At 36.6% G+C, this 22,573-nt stretch overlaps 1 protein-coding gene across 1 annotated transcript in view; it reads right to left on the reverse strand.

Annotated features, from left to right (window-relative positions):
- Positions 1-10,063: 10,063 nt before the first annotated feature.
- The window catches only part of LOC150092832 (F-box only protein 47-like), a 188,610-nt gene continuing 176,100 nt past the window's right edge, over positions 10,064-22,573 (reverse strand). The window contains exons 9-10 of the mRNA XM_090414293.1: positions 18,717-18,876; positions 10,064-10,197 (exon numbers count right to left, since the gene is read on the reverse strand). Coding sequence (XP_090270419.1) covers positions 10,064-10,197; positions 18,717-18,876 — 294 coding nt within the window. The remainder of the gene's footprint in view (positions 10,198-18,716; positions 18,877-22,573) is intronic.

The raw sequence follows: 22,573 nt of genomic DNA on the forward strand, positions 1-22,573 counted from the left end.
TGCAATCTCAACAGATGCTATACTGCACAAGCAAAAGAAAAAACATTAGCATTTTTGTACTAACATCCACTTTCAGATTTTCAGTTCCAGAAAACATGTGTAACAGCTGTTTGTAATAAAGCCATCAGATATATTTGAGTAATCTCTCAACTCATGACAGTGACAACATTCAATTAGATTGGTTGACACAATAACTAATCACAGCCGCTAGGTGCTGTGCTGAGTGAGCTCAACATTTAAGCTCACCTAGTCATGCCTTCTCAGCAGTTTAAAAATAATACAAAGCTAAGAATTTGACATGCTGCGCCTTCTTTACATCTTTTCGAATGGCTCAAAGGTGTATGGATTTTGAAAGCACACCCGGGCTATTAATGCAAATGTGACGCAATGTTTATGCAAGCACCTTCTTCATGAAGCACTGTTTTATTATCCTCGTGAAGAGGACAATGAAGCATTAGTACAGTCTATTGTGTTGAATTTTAGGAATCGCACGAAGTCTGCAAACAATTGGGTGAGTCTAAAACGGGAATAAATGCAAAAATATAATATTGGTGATACTGATATTTCGTGAATGAGCACTGCACACCCAGAATATTCACCCCTGCCGCTCACAATGCTCATGAAACCCAACAGACAATACACAACTTGGTTTCAGTATCTGCCTCACTCACCCTATTTAGTAGACCTATCCCCCATCTGACTATTTCCTATTCCCAAATTTAAAGAAACACTTGAAAGGAACAAAATTTACTACAGATGATGAAGTCATATCTGAAGTTGAAGACTGGTTTGTGCAACAAAAGAAAGACTTTTTTCTCGGAGGATTGCAAATGATGAAATAGCATTGTAACAAATGTATATAACACTTTGTGTGGAATATTGAAAATAATATGTAAGTTACATGGGTATACCTTAATTCTTTCATGGTGCATGGTGATTATCACAACTTTTCAGCACATCCTTGTGTGTGTGTGTGTGTATGTGTGTGTGTGTGTGTGTGTGTGTGTACACACACACACACACACATACACTCCCAACATGGAGTGTGTTGCCATAGAAGTAAGTATACCCATCTAATTAATCAGTAGACCCTGTACCAAGTGGAACATAATGCTAGGAAGAAGAAGTCTTATCATACCCTTTATGAAGCGGAACAATTTTTTACCATCTTTCCACACTACTTTGGGACCTGGGCCAATCTAAGACTGATATTAAAAATGTATGTTAAAGCTCCCTGTAAAATTAATTCAAGACATGCAGTGATATACCATCAAGTTCCATGGCATCATTGACATCCAGTGAACTCAATTCCTCATATACCTCCTGCTCACTCACCATCAGTGGTTCCTTCCCCATTCTCACTGTTCTCAAGTTCTGCATTTTGTTACAATCACAAAGATGGAATACTTTAATGAATTGCTCATTAAAACACCTCTACTATATCCACTTCAGTATTTATCATTCTCCCATTATCATTCTTCCTTCTACTGGCCACATAATCAAAATAATTCCCTAGGATTTCTTTTAGCATCATTTGCTAACTGATGCTCATACACTTTTGCTACCCTTACTAAGTAGTGAGTCACCTTCCTTGCTTGCTCTTTGTGCTCCTCATGTAACTGATTATCTCTACTCATCTTGTGCCACCTCCAGAATACTTTTTTCTTCCAGATTCACACTTCACCTCTTTATCATCATCATCATGTAGCTTCCTTCATGTGAGGGTACAGTATCATGTCCTTCCAGCCCTCTCTGTTGGCAGGTTTTCTTTTTGTTTCAGCATAGTCACGTGATCTGTCCATGATCTTATATTATTATTATTATTATTATGTAACACCTCCAGGAAGTCCAAAGGCTCATTGAGGGATCCCACACCCAGTGTTAGTTGTGGACACCTCTGCCCTAATTGCCAGTGCATCCTTATTCATTCAGTAGATGGATGGATACCTATTAACTGGATATGCTATCAGGTGAGGATTGGACATAAGTTCAGAAGCCCAGTCAGTTCTCTGCATTCCTTAAAAGGCTATGTGAAGGTATCCTCCCAGTTATCTAGCAAAGTATTAAATTATCTCTGTTTAATTATTTCCAGAATAATGTCTGTACGTCATTTTTAATCATTACATTTTGTTACTATATAGTATCCTGATTGTTCAAGTAGTTGATAAAATAATAATTACAATTAAAATCTTATATCCAAATTACTTAACCAGCATAAAGTTCTTCTGATGCAAATCCTCCTCAACTCAAACTTTTTATACTTTTATGAATAATTTTGAATTCGTGTTTTTAAAGCAAAACTTGGTGAATATATACGCACCAATAAATATAACAACTTTTTTCCCTCATCTTGAATGACTTTTTTTTTTTTTTTAAAATCATATTGTCAGATTCAGTTTGATTTCTTTGTTTATTAATTAACTTCATTAGGAGCTATTAGCTGATATTTGCTAGAAGATCCTTTACATTCCAAGAGATGTTTTAGCAGCATATTAGGTGTGAAACATCTACTAAGAACTATACAGCGATTTACTCTCAGCTTCCATCATCAAACCATGTCCTTATTTTTTTACCTCTTGATCCTCTACCCATAATCTTTCCATCTAAATTAGTGTCCTGCTGATTCCCTCAATACATGTGCTGCCAGTCTTGTCTTTCTCTGGATCATTTCCTGCAATAAAGATTTCTGTGTTTTCATTCTTTGTAGTACCTCTGCATTTGTCAAGTGCTCTGTCCATGAGATTTTCAGGGCTCTTCTGTAGCTCTCCATATCAAAGGCCTCTGTCTGTTCTCTTACTCTCTTCTTGAATACCCAGGTCTCACTTCCATATGTGAACACTGGCCAAACTAATGTTCTTATCATTCTCTTCTTTGTCTCTATACCCACAGAACTTCTGAGCAGATCTTTATTTTTCCAGAAGGCATCTTTAGCTATGGTGGTTCTTATTTTTATTTCTTTATCTTGTTTTCCATCTGCAGTAAAGTAGGTACCTAAATATTTGTATTCTGTTGTATGCTCAATTTTTATATTGTTTATGAATATTTCTGGCTCGGATCTATTTTCTTTTGAAACTTTCATAAATTTGGTCTTTTTTTTGCATTAAAATGTAGGCCAAAATCTTTACCTTCTTCAATTAGTAGGCACAGTAATTTGATTAATTTGTTTCTGTTGTCTGCAATTATAATGGTATCATCAGCATATCTCAGATTGTTGTATTTTATACTATTGATACTGATTACTATATTTTGATTTTCAATCTTTTTCATCATCATCTCACTGTAGATATTAAATAGATTTGGTAAAAGGATGCGCCCTATCTAACTCCTCTTTTTATTTTCACTTCATACGTCTCAGAGTTAAACAGCTGCATTTTTTGTTTGAGTAAATCTTTTTTATAAGTTTCTGTACATGATCTTCTAAGTGTAATTTTTCTAAAATATTAAACACTTTATCATGTTTTACTTGATCGAAGGCTTTCTGAAGGTCTATGAAGCATACGTATATGTTCCTCTTCCTTTCGAGTGATCTTTCTAATAATATTTTTAGTTCTAGGATAGCATTAATGGTTCCCATTCCTCTTCTGAAGCCTTTCTGTTGTTCACTTAGTTTGCCAGTTAAGGCTCTTTCTATTTCTTTGTTAACAGTGGTTAAAATGATTTTAGATGCATAAGAAATTAGGCTCACAGTTCTATAATCCTCACAATTTTGGGCATTAATTTTCTTTGGAATTGGTATGCAGAGTGATGTTGTAAAAGATTTAGTTAATTCTATTGTTTCATAGATGTGCTGAATGGTGTCCACTAAGTAGGTTATTGTAACAGCCAAAGCTGTCAGCAGTTCTGCAAGGATGCTATCACACCCAGGTGATTTAGTATTAGGAAGATTCTTGATTATGTGTTGTATCTCATTTCTTGTAGGTAGAGTGGTATCTGTTATTATTATTATTATTATTATTAAACAAGACCTCATGGAGTCAAAGACTCATCTAGGAGGTCCTTTTATCTCACACACATCTCATCATACCGGGTCTTAAACACATTCAAACTCCCTGCAGACACCACACTCTCAGGCAAGGCATTCCAATCATTCACAACTCTGCACGAAAAAAACCTGCCTCTCACTCCCCTACTCACACCCTCTTTATACAGTTTCCAGGGATGACCTCTGGTTCTCCCCTGATCTCCCACTATTCGCTGTAGAACTTCTCCACCATTGATCCTATAGCAACCCCTTGTTGCACTTAACCTAAGGTTGTCGTAAATCATCGAACATGTTCTCTTCATCATAGAGATTTGATAAGTATTCCACCCATCTCTCATTCAATAGGTGTCCTCCTGCGATGAGTCTTCGGACTCCTTGGTGGTGTCACGAATAATAATAATAATAATAATTTATCTTTTCATTATCAACGATTACACTGGCCAACACAAAAAAAATATTTTTTTCTGCTGATTATGATCTGACACTTGTTTTTTACTAATTTGGGTGCGCTGATTTCAAATATCAAACCCATTTTTCTCTATCACATCAGGTTTTTCCTCTATGGCATTTTCTTTTTGCTAATTTGTAAGTTTTTGATAGTTTAGGTTCTTATGCATTTACTGGCGCTTTGAATGTGAGAGAGGCGAATAACCGACCTAATACATTTAGGTGATGAAAAGTAGGCGATGACAACTGCCTAAAACAAATGAATGCTATATGCGTCATAGCGGACAAAGAACGATCGAAATCAGTCAATCGTTATCGATTATGAAAGTATGATGAGCGCTTATAACGTTTCAATAAAGTCTCTGGTTTTTTTTGTCTTGTTAATTGCATGTTAGTCAGCAGTGAAGAAAATACATCATGTCTACTACTCAAAAATGTGTCAATAGTGTAGATTCCTTCTGCTACATTTGTGGCAGCTTTAGTGTTCCCAGTCAAAGGACAAATATCACTGATTTCGTTAAGAAAGTGTACTTTGCATACTTTGACATAAAACTTGCAGATCAGGACAATTGATGGGCTCCAAATAAAGTGTGTAAGTCGTGTAGAAAATTTATGACAGTGGAGCAAGGGAAAACACCAAAAATTAGCTTTTGGCATTCCAATGATTTGGCATGAACTGAAAAATCACGTAGATGATTGCTATTTTTGTTTAGTTCAGACTTCTGGTTATAATAAGAAGAATAAGAAAAAAAATGTGTATCTAAATCTCGACTCAGCAATTCGGCCAGTTGCTCATTCCAATGAAATAGCTGTGCCAATTTATAAAGGTTTACCGCTTTGAATAATAGGCTATATCTTCGGGAAGTTTTCGAATTTCTTGATAAAAAGTTAGGAACAGATTTTTAAAAGTACATACTTTCAGAAAATAATATTAAAAAATCGATTTTTTTGATTGCCTCCTTAAAACTATCAAAAATTTACAAATTAGTAAAAAGAAAATGCCATAGAGGAAAAACCTGATGTGATAGAGAAAAATGGGTTTGATATTTGAAATCAGCGCACCCAAATTAGTAAAAACAAGTCTCATATAAAAGTCAGCAAAAATCGTGTTGGACTGTGTTATGTTTCCATCTTTGTCCTCGATGTTGTTAAATTGTGTTTGTTTTGCTTTCCCATTAAGTTCTTTCGCTTTCAGAAATGCTTCTCTGGTTTTGTTCTTTTTTTGTAACACGTCTATCTCGGTGCATTGGTTATTCATCCATTCTTCTTTCAATCTCCTGCATAATTGTTTGATTCTCCTATCCATTGATTTATATCTTAATCTTTCTTCTTCATTTGCTCTTCTTTTCCATGTTCTTCTTTCATCGATAAGGTCAATTACTTCTTAAGTTATTCATGTTTTCTTTCTTTCTTTCTTTCTTTTTTCATGTTTACTGAAGAAAGAAAGAAAGAAAGAAAAAAAATTATTATGACTTTGCAGAAGTCATAATAGTTTGTAGTTTGTTTCATTGACAAGGTTTACTTTCATTTTGCAACTGTGCAGCCAGTAGTAGTTCTGAAAAATTTTCATTAAATTTTGATTTTACTGTTGCATTTTGCAGCATCTGTAAATTCCATTTATGGGTTTGTTTCCTTTTAATTTTTATTGATTTCAGACGAATATGTATCACAATTAGGACTAGTCTATGATCAGATCCACAGTCAGCACTTGACATGACTTTTGAGTTCCGTATTCCATTGAAGTAATGCTTACTGATTACAATATAGTCTCTTCACCTCTTCAGTCATCCATTTTACACCTACCTTATTTAATCTCCTATCCTTTGGAACCAAGCAGCACTTGTTTCCTTCCCATGCAATTTCTCATTCCACGATATTGCTGCAAGCCACCTCCTGAGCTTGCCATAATCACCTGCCTTATACAGTATCATGAAAAAAAAAAAAAAAAAAAAAAAAACACAGTACCTAACTTCAGCACCCCCCCCCTTCAGTACACATCCTATGAGATCTGCCATTCGACTGCATGCACACTAACAGAAGAGCACATGTAGAGTCTACACCATTACATTTAGCTGTAGCAATAGTGTTGACGTTGAAGAAAAAGACGTTTATTGTTGAGCATTATTTTTATTCATACAGAGTTAGTGGAGCAAATGATCCAAGCCTACAACTTGTTTGTGAGCAGTTTGTTCATTGTTTCCATAAGCTTGCCAGATACTTCCAGATGACTTTGTTTGGGGTATGTTGAAGGAATGGGTATTCTACCATGACCCACCTTCAAACTTTGATGAACTAAGGGATGAAATTACACAATATGTCTGGCAGATGTTCCTTCAACTCTTGTTCTCCAAGATGACAGAGAACTAGCACTAGTGTGACTTAATTGAGAGGTTCCGAAGTACCAGGAGTATTCTGCCGCAATGCAAAGGGTATTCGGGGAGACCATGAACTGTTAACACAAATGAGAATCATGGGCATGTGCTGCAGGAAGTGTTACAGTTTCCAAAATGCAGTCAACATGAAACAGGGGTAAAACTTGGGCTTCCAAGGTGGATACTACAGTTTCCTTAAGGAACCGGGTCTCTTTTTTGTGCATCATTCAGGTGGGTCAGCATTCAACAGCAACGGATTACATTGCATGGTGGGAATATTGTAATGCTGGCCAATATTTATGAAGATCCATCCATCCTCCATAATATCTGGTTCTTGGAAGAAGCATATTTCCATCTAAGCAGTCATGTAAAGAGACAAACCTACAGGTTTCTTGAGACTTGAATTTGTTCAAGAGAAACCTCTTCACAGTGAGAAGGTCACCGCAAGGTATGTAGTTTCTGGCCATGGCATAATTGGGCATTACTTCATTGAAGAGAGTGGTGTAACTGTCACCTTGAATAGTGCATGCTACATCGAGTATGGGTTGGTTCTGTTCACTTAGGATTTGCATAGGTCGTGCCGTGCAAAAAACATTCCATTTCGTGCACAGGTATTCCAACAGCATAAAGCAACTTGCCACACATCATGTGGTTCTAGAGCCAATTTATCAGAACACTTCCCCAGGAGGCTCATTTTAAGGTTCACGGAATTCCCATACTGTTCACGTTCTTTTGATCTTGCATCACTTGATGACCTTGTTTGGGGTATGTTGAAGGAATGAGTATTCCACCATGACCCACCTTCAAACCTTGATGAACTAAGGGATGAAATTACATAATATGTCTGGCAGATGTTCTAACTCTTGTTCTCCAAGATGACAGAGAACTTTCACATGCACTACAAAACCTGTCTTAAAGACAAGGTGCTCATTTCAAGCATGTAATCTACCATCGTTGGTGCTTTATTCGACCAAGATTCCACCAATGGTTGTGGTAATCATCATGTGTAAACATATATTTCTTTGTTAATAAACCCATTTACTCCATAACATGTATTGTAGTTATTCAGTACTGTTTTTTTTTTTGTGTGTGTGTGTGTGTGTGTGTGTGTGTGTGTGTGTGTGCCATGCTGTAGTTTCACATATAACTCTTTCTCACAAAAGTCCTAATAAGGCTAGCCACTACCCAAGCGATCACTTCATTGTCACTTTCCGAAACTGGAGAAAGATGTGACACTTCATTTATTATTATTATTATTATTAAACAAGACCTCATGGAGTCAAAGACTCATCTAGGAGGTCCTTTTATCTCACACACATCTCATCATACCGGGTCTTAAACACATTCAAACTCCTTGCAGACACCACACTCTCAGGCAAGGCATTCCAATCATTCACAACTCTGCACGAAAAAAACCTGCCTCTCACTCCCCTACTCACACCCTCTTTATACAGTTTCCAGGCATGACCTCTGGTTCTCCCCTGATCTCCCACTATTCTCTGTAGAACTTCTCCACCATTGATCCTATAACAACCCCTTACCAACTTGTAGGTCTCTATCATATCTCCCCTCTTCCTTCTCTCCACTAGACTCTGCAAATTACATCTTTTCAATCTTTCCTCATACTCGACATTCCAGAGGTCAGAAACTACCTTAGTCAGTCGCCTTTGGACCCTTTCCAACATCTCTTCATCCTTCTGAAAACCAGGTGACCAAATCTGGGCACAATAGTCCATGTGTGGCCTAATCAAAGCCTTATACAATGGAACAAGAATCTCCCTACTTCTACATGTCAGTGTCCTCCTCATCATTCCCAGAAGTCTTTGTGTTGTCTTCACAATTTTGGCGATGTGTCCCCTAAATTTTAGATCCTTATCCACTATCACTCCCAGATCTCTTATTTCCTCTACTTCCAACAATATATTCTCACCAAGCGTAAATTCTGCATCCCATCTTTGTTTTCCAAATTTTAAAACCTTACATTTTGCAACATTGAACTCACATCCCCATTTGCTTGCCCAATCACTCAATTTATTCAAGTCTTCTTGCAAGGCCACAACATCTTCACTACTCTTTATGGTTCGTCCCAACTTTGCATCATCTGCAAACAACTGAATATCTCCATCCAAATCTTTGCCAATATCATTAATATACAAGTTAAATAGTAATGGCCCTAAAACAGATCCCTGAGGCACTCCACTAGTGACTTTCCTTTTCCTGGATATTGCACCCCCATACACAACTTGTTGATACCTATCAGATAGCCAGTCTCCAATCCAATGCACTAATCTAATATCCAACCCCATTTACAACAATATCTTCTGATAAGATAATCAAATCCAAACCCTTGATGTATGGTGTGTGTATGGCCTGTTACATAATGCTTAAGGTAGTTATCCCTTAAAAACTCAAGGAACTCATTCTCTTTGGTTCCTGATGCTGTCTCTTCATTCCAGTCTATATTACCATAATTGAAATTGCCCATAATGATCACCCTTTTCTTATTAGTCAGACCAATTTGTCTAAACATTTCAAATCTCCATACATTGCCACTCTGAAATCATTTGATATTTCTTTCAAATCTTCCATCCCATTCTTCCTCATATTCCCATGCAAATCCATAATTCTCCTCACGTCATTCGTCATAAGTTTAATCTCTTGCCTTATCTTTACCAAATCTGTCTTTCATATTTTCAATTAGTTTTTCAGTGCCATTTACGGAAATTGCATTTTCACTACCTTGCATGTCCTATCTTACCACTCACTGCTGCTAACTCACCACTAGCTCTCTTACCACCACCACTAACTCGCCGCCATCTACACATGCCGTCTTACTAATCAACATCACTAACTCATTCCCGCTTTTGCCCACTGTCTTACTGTTACTGCTCAAACACTCACTCGTACCATCAACTCCACTTACTCCCATAGTTACATCCACGATCTTTTGCCTGCTACCACTTACATTCAATGATATCTCATAATTCATAAGTATGCCTTATTTCTTACAAACCCAAACTCTCTCATCTCTCCTATTTATCCTTTCAGAGTTTAATCATTTAGAAAATCAATGAAAAAGTTAAAAAAAAAAAAAGCTTTATTTATATATGTTGTATATATACATCTTTTGATATATATATATATGCAGAGGACTCTTAAATTATTAAATAAATATCATATATATAAAATTCCATAAATATTGTTTTCTTCTGTACATATATTTTTATAAATAATTAAATGCATATCACATTGTCTTATTTTTTTACAGCCTAATATGACTTTCTTGATACTGCTGACAGCCACCTAACCACTGACTAAAAGCCCTTTTGATTATAACTGACATGAAACCATTCTGACTTTCCACAAGAAGATCCAAGGTGATTTCCCTTTCATTATCTAAAGATAATTAGAATTTAAAATAAAGTGATGTAATATGGATAGACAGTTGAAAGTTTGAAACAACAAAATATAATTTTCTTTATATATATTATATGAAGACTGAATTAAGAAAATACTGGATGATAAACATTGTCAAACTCAAATTATATCAGGTTTTAAGAAGGAGAAGACTAGTGTTGTTTCATCACGCAGCGCTATCTAGTGGCAAGCAATATGTGATCAGGTTATTACTTTTATACAACAAGATCTGTGCTGTTTTATCATGCTGTTTACTATAATTCATATTTTACTTCATTTTACATCATGATACTCCACTGTAATCTGTGGAGTATGAAAATGGGGAAACTGAAAGACAAAGGAGAATGATAGGAAAATTGAGGTAAAGTAGTGAAAAATGGTAGAGAGAACTAAGGAGAAGGAAGATGAAAATGAATAATATGATAGCTAAGATGTCTAGAAGCAGATTCTACTATTAGGTGTCAATGTGAGGGGTGGGGAGAGAATGTGATGAGTCTGTAAAACATCATTCTGGAAGTGGGGTTGAAAGAACAAGTTTTGTTATGTGAAAAGGAGAGGTGAAACAGATGTGGAAAAAAGTGTGTGCATGTGAGAGAGAGAGAGAGAGAGAGAGATGTTACTATAGAGATAATCTCAAAAGTAGTAAGCTGAAATTTCTTGTGGAATGATGACAGGAACAACAATTGTTGGATGGTAGGGCAACTCACCATGGCCAGTGATGGTATAGGTAGGAAAAAAATATTAGTCAGTCCTTGATTTCGAACAGGGTTACATTCCATTGATCCTGTTGTAGGTCAAAAAGATTGTAAGTCAGAAATCACTATATGAACCATATGGATATATTAATAATTGACATGCCTGAATGCTAAAATGTGCAGGTCTTGGGATGTGTTTAACTAGTGATATGCAGCTGTTTGCAGATGATGCAAAACTGTGGGAGAGCAATGCAAAGTCAAGCAAATGTTAGGAATCTTGGAATCTATCCAAGAGGACTTGGATAGATTCCATGAATGGGCAGATAACTAGAACTCCCAGTTCAATGTTGCAAAGTGTAAGGTTTTGAGATTTGTTAAGCAATAATGGGATGCAAAGTATACACTTGGAGGGAAAACTTTAAAGGAAGTAGAGGAGATGAGAGATCTAGGAGTGATGGTGGACAAGAACCTGAAATTCAGTGGCCACATTGCACAAGTTGTGAAGACGTCACATGGGATAATGGTGCAATGATGCAGAGGACCCTGGCATGCAGAAACAGAGAGGGTATGATGTCATTGTGTTAGACCTTGATTAGTCCTCATATGGATTATTGTGCATATATTTGGTCACCAGGTTTTCATGGTGACAAGGACAGGTTGGAAAGAGTCCAGAGAAGATTCACAAATGTGGTCTGTGGTCTTTGGAATGTGGAGTATGAGGATAGATTGATAGAATGTAATTTGTAGTGCCTCGTGAATATGAGGAAGAGGAGGGGGTTTGATTGAGACATATAAGCTAGTCAGGAATTGTTATCAGATTGACATGGAGGAGATTTTTCATAGAATGGAAGAGGGGGAGGTAGAACAAGAGGCCATTGCTGGAAACTGTATAAAGAGTGTGTGAACAGGGGAGTGAGGAGAAGGTTCTTTGCATGGAGAGTGGTTGGTGAGTGGAATGCATTGCCTGAGTGTGTTGTGAATGCAAGACACAATGAATCATTTTAAAACACAGCTGGATGAGCATTGTGTGTGCAATAGTGTGTACTTTCCACAATGAGTCTGTGACTCCATGGAGGTGTCAGATGTTAATAATAATAATAATGATAATTAGAATTGAACGAAGATGGTTTGATGTAAAATCAGATATAAGATGAGAGAAAGACACAGAGAAAGTGCACACTGCCTCCACTGTTATTTATCATCCATATGATGACACTATGAAGGAAGGTGGTATTAAACCTGATATCAAAATTGGAGATGTTAATTTCAGCTCTTTAATTTTCACAGATGATGTTATATTATTTTAAATAAATGCAGTACAAATCTGTAGGATTAATTAAATTGAATAATTGTTGTAACAAATTTGGTATGAAAATCAGCGATAAAAAGACAAAGACTATGAAACTTTTTTAGTAAAATTTTTACATGGAGAATTGTTAGTGAAAGAAAGGCATTCACTAACATTATGAATGCCTTCCATTTACCAGAATTTGTTGTTGATGTAAGGAGTGTTAAGGATTTTAAGATTCGGTATGATAAATAGGTCAGTTGAATGAACCTCCCATGATGTCTACCTACTCCATGGAGGGTGCAATAATAATGATAATAATAAAATAGGCAGAACCAATGAAAACATCTCCTGCATCCTGACTGGGGAATCTATAGAATGAGTAAAACATTTGAGCTATTTATGCACAATATTAAGCAAAAGCAGCAGATTAAATAAATATGATAAAAGTCAACAGAATAAACAAAGCTGGTATGGTAGAGGGATCGAATGAATAAATTTATATGGAATAAGAAAGAAATTAGCAAAAACATTCCACTAGCTGTATACAAGACCACAGATATGAGAATTCTGAGAAAAATTAGGGGATCAAGCAGATGATATCAATACTAAAATCTTATTATAAATGAAGATATGGGAAAAGAACTTGATATTGTTAGGTATAGCTTAAATAAAATTGGAAAGGAAAATGTTAGCAAAACAGGGATTTCGTGCCAGGATGCTAGATAAAAGACACAGAGAAAGGCCAAGATATAAGTGGATTAATGCAGGTAAAAGGAAAAAAGGAATAGGGATGTTCCAAAAATTTGCTGTGGTGTGTTTTTCTGATATTCAGCTTTGGCCAAATCATTTGGAATTCCACTGGCCAAAGCAGAAAAATTCTTGTTACGTGCACCATAACAAATGCGACTGATTAGAAAAGCATCCCTTTATCTTGCGTTCAAATAGAAGGATTTCCAAGGCTAGTGATTAAATTTATTGTGAAGTATAATTTCTCAGAAAATTTTTTTCGGTTCTAGCTATCAGCTTACTCCTTGAAAGAATTTTTTTCAGAAGTCAGAAATATTAATAAAGAAACAATTACAGGTGCAATGAATACTGTTGTGTCAGAAAAAGTGATGAGTCATCCCTTTTTCCCACCCAACGTTACGTTACCTCAGAAGGAAGGGATAAGGACATGCTTATGCCTCCGGATGGGAAATGTACTGAATAATGTCCCAAGAAAATGTAAATATTCAGATGTATAAATTCCAAACATTGTTAAGATAGCCCATATGTTTATTGAGATAGTAATTGTGAATGAATTAAAGTAGAAAGTCATGTAGTATTAACAAATAAATATGTATAAGCTAAGTACAAGTTTAAGGCATGTAAAGACAGTTCGTAGCCACGGCGTCCAATCGGCTGCTGCCGTATGCGTGACGACACCGACGAGGGAGCTGTTCCGGAGTATAAAAGTTTCGGCGGGAGTTCGAATCGCTCTCTTATCTCTTATCTCCAATCTCTTATCGCTTGTGTCTCGTCTCCGAGGTTCGTCGGCACCTAGTTTCCCATAGGAGAGCTATGTAGAGCTTGCCGCCACGTGTAGCAAGAATCTCCCCTTGCTATGCATGTTACATCGGTCTAAGCTGCAACTACAATGTGTTCAACACATAAGGAGAAAGAGTCGCTGATGAAATCCATGTCAGCGTACAGATCTCTGCATGAGTGTTTTCGGTTCGTATAGAACAAAGGAACAAGGGAACAAAGCCCGCCATCAGAGGAGGTACAGTGAACAGATCAAAATACCTAGTCAAAGCAAGAACGGTAAGCGAAGATTTTCTTATATTAATGTAGGATTAAAGTATCCGTGGAGTAAAGAAACAGAAGTTAAGAACACACGCCATTTACGTGTTGTGCCACAAGAACAGTCTGCAATTTGGACACTTGTGTCTACTGTTAAGAAGAAAACATATTAGGCTCCAGCCGAAACAGGAGGCCGAGCTCCAGACTGTTTAAGTGATTTAAGAAAAGTAATGTCATATGATCAGAAAGTAGTTAAGTGTTAACAGATATTTTGGGGGAGAGAATTAAGTAGAAATAAGTACTATTGTCCTAGAGAATTACATGTCAGATTTATTGAATTGTCTAGTGTTTATATGTAATGTTTCATGTATGATATTATCAGGTAACTTAATTGTGAGAGTCTGAGGATAGATATATGTACAGAAGTGAGGAATTTATGCCCAGTAAGAGATCATAGCGCAGAAGTTTAAATGTGTTTAATTAAGTAAGGGGAACCCAGACTCTTTTAAGGTTAAGAATTTAAATAACATGTATACTTGTCTTTGTGAAATAATAAATGTGTTTCTTTTTACATAATCAATTGAGTTTGTCATATCTTCTGCAGATTTGAATTACCGTTTGGAAAAAAAATTTCGTACCATGCATTTAAAGGGGAAACCAATAGTGATATGAGAATAAGGACCACGACTGCATATATCTTGATCCCTACAATTTTCTTTAAGTATTTTGGATAGTGCATCAGAATTTAGTTGCTGGCTGGCGCAGTCTTTAATCTATACAAATTTGTCGGCAACCGAAATCTGAGAATAAGAGATAAAAAACTTAATGTTAAAAGTTAAGGTAAAGTAAAAGGCAATTAAAGAATAGACAGCCATCCCCACAAAACGGGGATATAACAATACGGTATACTTAGGGTGGGCCAGTGGAGGGAGTGGATCCTTGGATGAGTTGACACTCATCCACTCCCTCCACTGGCCCACCCTGGAGTATACCGTATTCACTACACCTGTAATTTGCCCTATATAGGGGAAACAGGATGCACAATTCCTATCTAACATAAACGACACATTAAATATAATAACTATGATCAAGCTGGTCTTTCTGATCATGCCCTGAACACTTTACATAGAACTGACTGGAAAAGCACCTGTTACATCACACCAAAACATGGTATGAACGTAAATTTAAGGATGCCTGTGAGATTCTTATCAATCCTAAGCATATGGAAGGCACATATTCTACCCACTTAACCTTTCTCCCTAAGAGTTCATTTTAAATAGGACCATAGATAATCCAGGATCCTAAATCTAACATAACAATTGTCATGTTAAATTAGGACATCATTTTCACTATAACAAAACTATCTGTATGAAAGAATGTTTCTCTGATGTTGTCTTAAGTAGAATATAGCTTTGATGTAGTTAATTTATTTTATTTTCACTAGAGGTCAGGCCAGTAAGATAACCGTTGATCAAATCATTGTCTCTTCAGAATACTATGTGAAATGTAATTTAGTTTGTCTCTGTGTATGTATATATATATATATATATGTGTATACTCCAGATGATGACCTTAATATGAAGGTCGATTTGTCGGGAAAGTAAAATAGTTATTTATAACACGGTTGTAGAGTCCATAGTTTGTGTAAAATGAATGCTGATCACGCTGTAACACTAAAGGAAAGGATTCTGTTTCAAAAAACCTGTAACATGTTGGTAGATTCTTGAACTGCTGGAGATTGTACACTTGGGAAAAAGACAGCATGGAGTGTATTCTAACAACAAAATTAAATGGCATGAGAAAAGAGGAAGAGAAGTTGGTTTGGTAGGTTTGACAATAAATAGATTTTATTTATAGAATTTTTTTTACCTTGGCTTGATTATATGTTAAAGATACCAAGAAATTTTATACTTGATTTTAATCCTTTTTCCAAGGAAGCAAAACAAAGTTGTGCGCATGAAATATATTCACGTCTGAGCTACTTCTATATAGAGGCTAATGACTTCACATCACTTGCCTTAGTATGTATCCCATAATGCAAAGCACATTCCCTTTTGGACGTGTATGATGCAATGCAAGACCAAGACCTGGGTCTGTGTCTGGCTCCCACTGATGAGACCTCAATAATGGTCAAAACTGGTCTGGGTAGTGATCCTTCCCATATATGTCCAAAAAGGAGTGTGCTTTACATTATGAGATACATACCAAGGCAAGTAATATGAAGTCATTAGCTTCTATATACAAGTAGCTCAGACGTGAATATATTTCATGCGCACAACTTTGTTTTGCTTCCTTGGAAAAAGGATTAAAATCAAGTATAAAAAAATTCTTAGTATCTTTAAGATTTTATTAACAACTTCTCACGTTCTTTATGGTTTTAGAAGAAAGTGGAGGAATGATGGTGGCATTTCAGTGGAACATTGTCCATGAAAATACCCATAAACATAAGGCACAAACAGCTATGAGAGAATGATTGGAGTGAATCTGTAGGAGAGAGGATCCTCATTTAATCAGACTTCTGTTTTCTGGAACACATCAGGTATTCATAGAGAGTTTTTTGGTGCACCACTCAAATGTGGTTTAGTACTCTAAGATTTGGTAGATTAGGAATTTATATAGTGTTAGTAGTTGTATAGGTGAGAAGAAAGAAGTGTCTTCTATGGAAAGTCACTTACGTTTTTAGGAAGCTGAAGAGATTACTGCTGTAACATATTTATGTCTTAGAGGTGTAAGTAACCCCAAGAAGAGAAACCTGATCATGTTTGGAGAACTGAGTGTTATCAAAGGTAAGGAGAAATAACGTGAGATCTTTCTTGTGGGAAGTAGGACAGAACAGCATTTTGTTTATACTATAGTTCACAAGGTTATCCTTGCTCTATTGAAGAATAGCAAGAAGATTAGAGTTAAAAGCATTGGGTTATGAAAGATTTTGAAGCTTTGAATGATTGACTACAATCATTGTCAAATGAAGAAGAGAAATAGAATTAGCAGAACCATAGATGGGATTTGAGAATAAGTAGAGAAGATCATTATGTATAATTGGAAGTGTATGGGCAAAATTGTGGAGTCCTGCTGTGATCTAGCATAGTGAATAACAAGAGAGGTAAACAGTGACGTAATTCTAAAAGTTAGAAGATAGACCATAAAATGGTAGTTTGACAAGTAACCTAAGTTAGGGTGAATGAAATACTTTGAAAATATTATGAGTGACTATGAATTTCTTCAAACCTTTCTATGGCTTGTTCCCATGGGTGGGAGATCATCTGGGTGGATTGACAGCAGAATCCAAATATTTCTGATCATAAATTAGCTAATAGTCTCTCAGGTGGTGAAGAAGTTGGATGTTCATCATCCAAGTTTGTCATCCAATATTGTCAGTCATCAAAATGTTGATCCATTTCTGAGAGAACTTAAATGAGAGAAATGGATGAACATTTTGATGACTGACCTACATTACAAAGCCTATATTTAATTTTTTTTTTGGAATCTAAAAGAAATAAAACAGAACTGTATTTTGACAAAGTTCATAAAGTTAACCTTGCCATAATAAAGAATGGAAAGGAAATCAGAGCTGAAAGCATTTGTTTATGAAAGATCTTGAAGCTTTAAATGATTAAGCACTATAAGAGCTGAGGGAGTGGATACCATCAGGACCAGCAGACTTGTTTTATTGAAACAGTTCAGTATTCTTCTGATTTCTTTCTAATAAAAGACTAGAGGAGGCATGGAATTAGCTATTCTTGATATTTTGAGACATAATTGGCAATAGCTGTAGAAGAAAAATCCTGCCAGGAGGTTGGCCTTATATTATTATTACATAACACCTCCAGGGAATTCAAAGACTCACTCATCGAGGGAGGGCACCTACTCTACAACTCCGTCTCCACCACTCCACTAGCCACAACCACCTTCATCATCTACACCAATGCTATCTACCACCGACCACCACCACTATTTTCACAGACAATCACAAACATTCATGCCCATGGAGGGATTTGAACCCACAGCCTTTTGAGTGGAGAGTGGATATGCTATCCACTCATCCAACCAGGCCAGCATCTTTGGGAGATGTAAAGATGGTACTACTGGATGTGTGTGTGTGTGTGTGTGTGTGTGTGTGTGTGTGTGTGTGTGTGTGTGTGTGTGTGTGTGTGTGTGTGTGTGTGTGTGTGTGTGTGCATACATGAGAGAGAGAGAGAGAGAGAGATAAAGTGCAGAATTTATGCTCAGTGGTCATGGAAAGGAACCAGATATTTGAAAAGAAGACAAATTTTCCACATGGAGCCCATTTAAAATCAGATCAGATTTGTACTTGCTAAATTAATTTTTTTAATTTTAATTTAAGTATTATTATTATTATTATTATTATTATTTTATTTATCTTTTTTTTTTTTTTTTTGAGCTTTTGCAAGCAGTGTAGGCTAAGTAACAGGCTAGTAGAGTTTTGGCCTCGAGCTCCTTGTGATATGCCTTTCGTAGCAATCTATAGGTTTACATTCCACCAAAGTTGGCATATCTTATATCAGTACTGGATGTCATTTAGCCTAGCCCCACAAGCATTCGAATGCTCCTTTATATAGAAAGTTGTTAACATAACAAGAACTTTGTTTTCTTTCCATTTGATATGGATTCTAAGACTTCACTATCATTCAGAATAACTTGTATCAATAAACAATCCAAAGAACTGCAGTATATATAAATAAATGTTTTAAGTTTGAAAATTTACTTACCAGCATCAGTAGCTTCTCTAAGACTTGTAATGGTATGCTGAAAAACTGTAGGAATCATTTCTATAAACCGCCTGCGGTCTGATATATTTTCTGTAATGCGACAAACGCATTCTATTATCTGAATTAACCATTTCATGCTAAAGCTGTATTTTGTACATATCTGAAAGCAAAATAATTTTTATTTAAATCACTAAATTTTTCAGTTGCTTAAAGTGATAAAAATATGAAATCAAAATGAAACATATGAAATTAACATTATCAAATCAATATATGAACCATATGGAATTAAAACAAAGATAGCCAGATCCACATTGCCTCCCACTGAGGAGAGATCATGCAGCTTGGACTTGTAGATTTGTCAGACACGAAGTTTTCAGCTAAAAAAGAGATATGTGTAAAACTACAGAGCAGGTGATTATAACATGTTGAGGCAGCTTGAAGTTGTGGCACAGCATAATAATCTCCAAGGGATTAATGTAAGAAGTGCAGAGATGATCAAGGAATTGGAAAGAAGAAGGAATTGTCAGGATAATAAATCAAACAGGACTTATTTTTCACGGTATTAACAACACCAGAAACACTTTTTTTTCCACAAAGATGTTTTATTAACGCTTATATTTCGCTGATTTTCAACTCAGCATCATCAGAGCACAACACACAAGTAAACGCAACAGTGATTGAGTGAGACAATATAATTGCAAAAGACAAAAGATCTAAAGTCCTATTTTTGGCGCCTTCTAACGAAAAAAAAAAAAAACTGGTGGGAGAGATGTCATCTCAGTTATTATCAACTCTTCTGATGCTATAACCAAATCCAAAATTCTTGAACCTCTTGTTCCGTCTATTACATGTTGCCTAAGACATTTGTCCCTCAAGAATTCTAGAAATTCCATTCCCCTATTGCTACATGCATCTTCCTCTCTCCAATTTAAACTACTGTAGTTAAAATCTCCCATAACAATCATTCTTCTTGCACTTGCCAAACTTAGCTGTCTAAACATCTCCTGGTCCCCATCCTCTGTGCTCCTGGGTCTGTAGCAACATCCCACTAAATATCCTATCTTGCCTACCTCTACCTCACACCATACGCTCTCAAAATCATTTGTCTCACTTCCTTCCAAAGCCTCCACTCTTAGAGGACATAGGTCATCACTTATCATAAGCAGTACCCCACCACCATGCCTTCCTCTCCTATCCTGATGAAAAATGCTATACCCAGCAACTTCTATTCCTGTTGTTATATCCCCTTCTGTCAACCACGTCTCAGTGATCGCAATAATGTTTGGCCAGGCTGATGCTATCTGCGCCACCAGTTCCTCTCCCTTATTCCGGATACTGCTGGCATTAGTATAAAGCATACAAATGCCATTGTTTCTATACCCAGCATTATCCCTTCTAGACTTCACTGGGCTCAGTGTTACCTGACATTGTCTCCCTTCTCCCAAGTATCCATTCCCACAAGAGGCCACCCCTGCTATCATCCTCCCTGGGACACACTGACTCGTTCAGAACAGCAATCTCTCCAGATGCCTACTTCTTTCCTCATTCAAATGTAAACGGTCTCTCGCATACAATTCCTCTCTTTCCTCAAACACACTCCAAGCATCCACATATACCAGTCCTCTCTTGTCACACATTCTCGCTATTATGCCATTCAATATCACCGCTCTTCTGCTCAGCTCATCATTATCATACCTAGGCAACACGCACACTATTTTTCTTCTCTCTGTCTTCTTCCGTACAGTCTCAAGCAAAAATCTCATATCTCTCGCTGCCCGACTTACATTACCACTCAAGTCATTTGTTCCTACCATCACAATCATCTCATCCTCCCTTTCACCTCTCTTAATTGCCATAGCCACCCTTTCTATTTTTCCTCCTGGGAAACACTCCTCACGTATCCTATCTTGAACACCACAGATCATTGAATTGCCATACATTATACCTCTTACCATTCCCTCTCTCCTATTGTTTCCATTCTCTCCTCTTCTTTCATTCACATAGGTCTCTCTCATTCCCTCTCCTCTACTGCTATTCTCTCTTCTAGCATTCCCATACCTCTCTCTCCTACTGTTTCCATTCTCTCCTCTTCTAGCACTCCCATACATCTCTCTCATTCTGTCTCTCCTACTGTTTCCATCCTCTCGTCCTCTAGCATTCCCATACCGCTCTCTCATTCCATCTCTCCTACTGTTTCCATTCTCTCCTCTTCTAGCACTTCCATATCTCTCTCTCATTCCGTCTCTCCTACTGTTTCCATCCTCTCGTCTGCTAGCATTCCCATACCTCTCTCTCATTCCCTCTCTTCTGCTGTTTCCATTCTCTCCTCTTCTAGCACCCCCATACCTCTCACTCATACTCCCTAATTTGTGGGATGAATAACCTGAGTTTCTCTGAGGAAAACCCCACTACTGCTGCACAAGCTTGGCTAACTTACCTTCATTTGAACAGTCCATATAAAGATTCTTCTAATCTTTTGAGAATTGAATTCATGTCTTTTCCAGTGAAAGAGTATGTCTTGTTTTTCTTCCAACAGTGCTATGGAGGACTGTATAATTAATCTCTTACATTTTACACTCTTTCATCCATTTCAAACTTCTTATTTAGCCTATAAAAAACATTCAGATGCTGCTGCTGTTAAATAGTACTTGATCGGTGCTCATGCGGAATGGATCTCCTTTCTGCTTAACTTCTCATTATTCTATGTTACAACTCCAAGTTGCATACTAAGCTTTCCATAATCACTAGTCTTATAATTCTATATACATCCTTTTCTCATATCAGTCTTCATGTAGCAAGCTACACCTCTTGACCACTCATGCTGAATGGAAGATTTGACACTCCATCTTCTGATGATATGATCAGAGGATTTAATTTTTGTATGTGTCTCTCAAGAAATTTATTTTCCTATCTCTTCATGGAAATCCTAAATCCGATCTCTTCATTCAATGAAAAGACAGCATCTAGGAATAAGGGAAATGAATAAACAATGATCCCCCCATCAATTCATGAAGTCAATTTGCCTATATACTTTTTTTTTTACCTCTACCTTCTGCATTCCCTGACCTACAGAGGAACATCCAACTAAATATCTCATTTCGACTTCTATCTCACACCATGCTGCCTCAAAAAAACTGCCACTATTTCCCCCTAGCATCACCACCTTATGCAGAAATATTTCTCCTGTATCATCACCTCCCCCCTTCCCCCATCCCCCCCCTTCTGCCCAGGATATCATACTCATCGAACCACATTTCATTTATTCCAACAATTTTCAGGTAAAAACACTAAATTAGTACAACAATTTCATCTAATATATTTCTGATACTTTTGCATTCATAAATAAGCACAGTAATTCATTTTTGGTTCTATAACCAGCCCTACCCATACCACCTCTTGTGTTTATTTCTACAAGCCTCTGAAAATCACATTTCCAGAGCAGGATTTTGAGCTTTTCACTGGTGAGAATAATAGAAAACAGCAGTAAGAAGAACACTGATAAGTAGAAATATGAGTATGAGATGTTTATGCAAATTAGATAATTATTATGGAAAATTTCATGGCAATATAAACTGGAAAGAATAATATACTCATAATAATAAAACTGTATTTCTGCAATTCTAGAGGTAAAATTATCTGAGGCAGCATGTGTTATGGTAGGGGAACATTAGAATCAAGAGTTCTGGATTTGGTCATAACATCAAAGAATGTCACTGAATGAGATGTGATACCTCCCACTCCCTCCCAGTTGGAGAGGGAGAGCATGGGAATGAGCCATTAACTTGTTTGTTCAGAAAGAGGGCATTCCCAAGAAGAAAAAGTTATGTTGGTGCTACTGCATACAAGTACTGGTGAAA

Source organism: Typopeltis vanoorti, chromosome 25 (assembly GCF_054136105.1).
Source record: "Typopeltis vanoorti isolate ZY-2024b chromosome 25, IOZ_Tvanoo_1.0, whole genome shotgun sequence".
Classification (NCBI taxonomy): domain Eukaryota; kingdom Metazoa; phylum Arthropoda; class Arachnida; order Uropygi; family Thelyphonidae; genus Typopeltis; species Typopeltis vanoorti.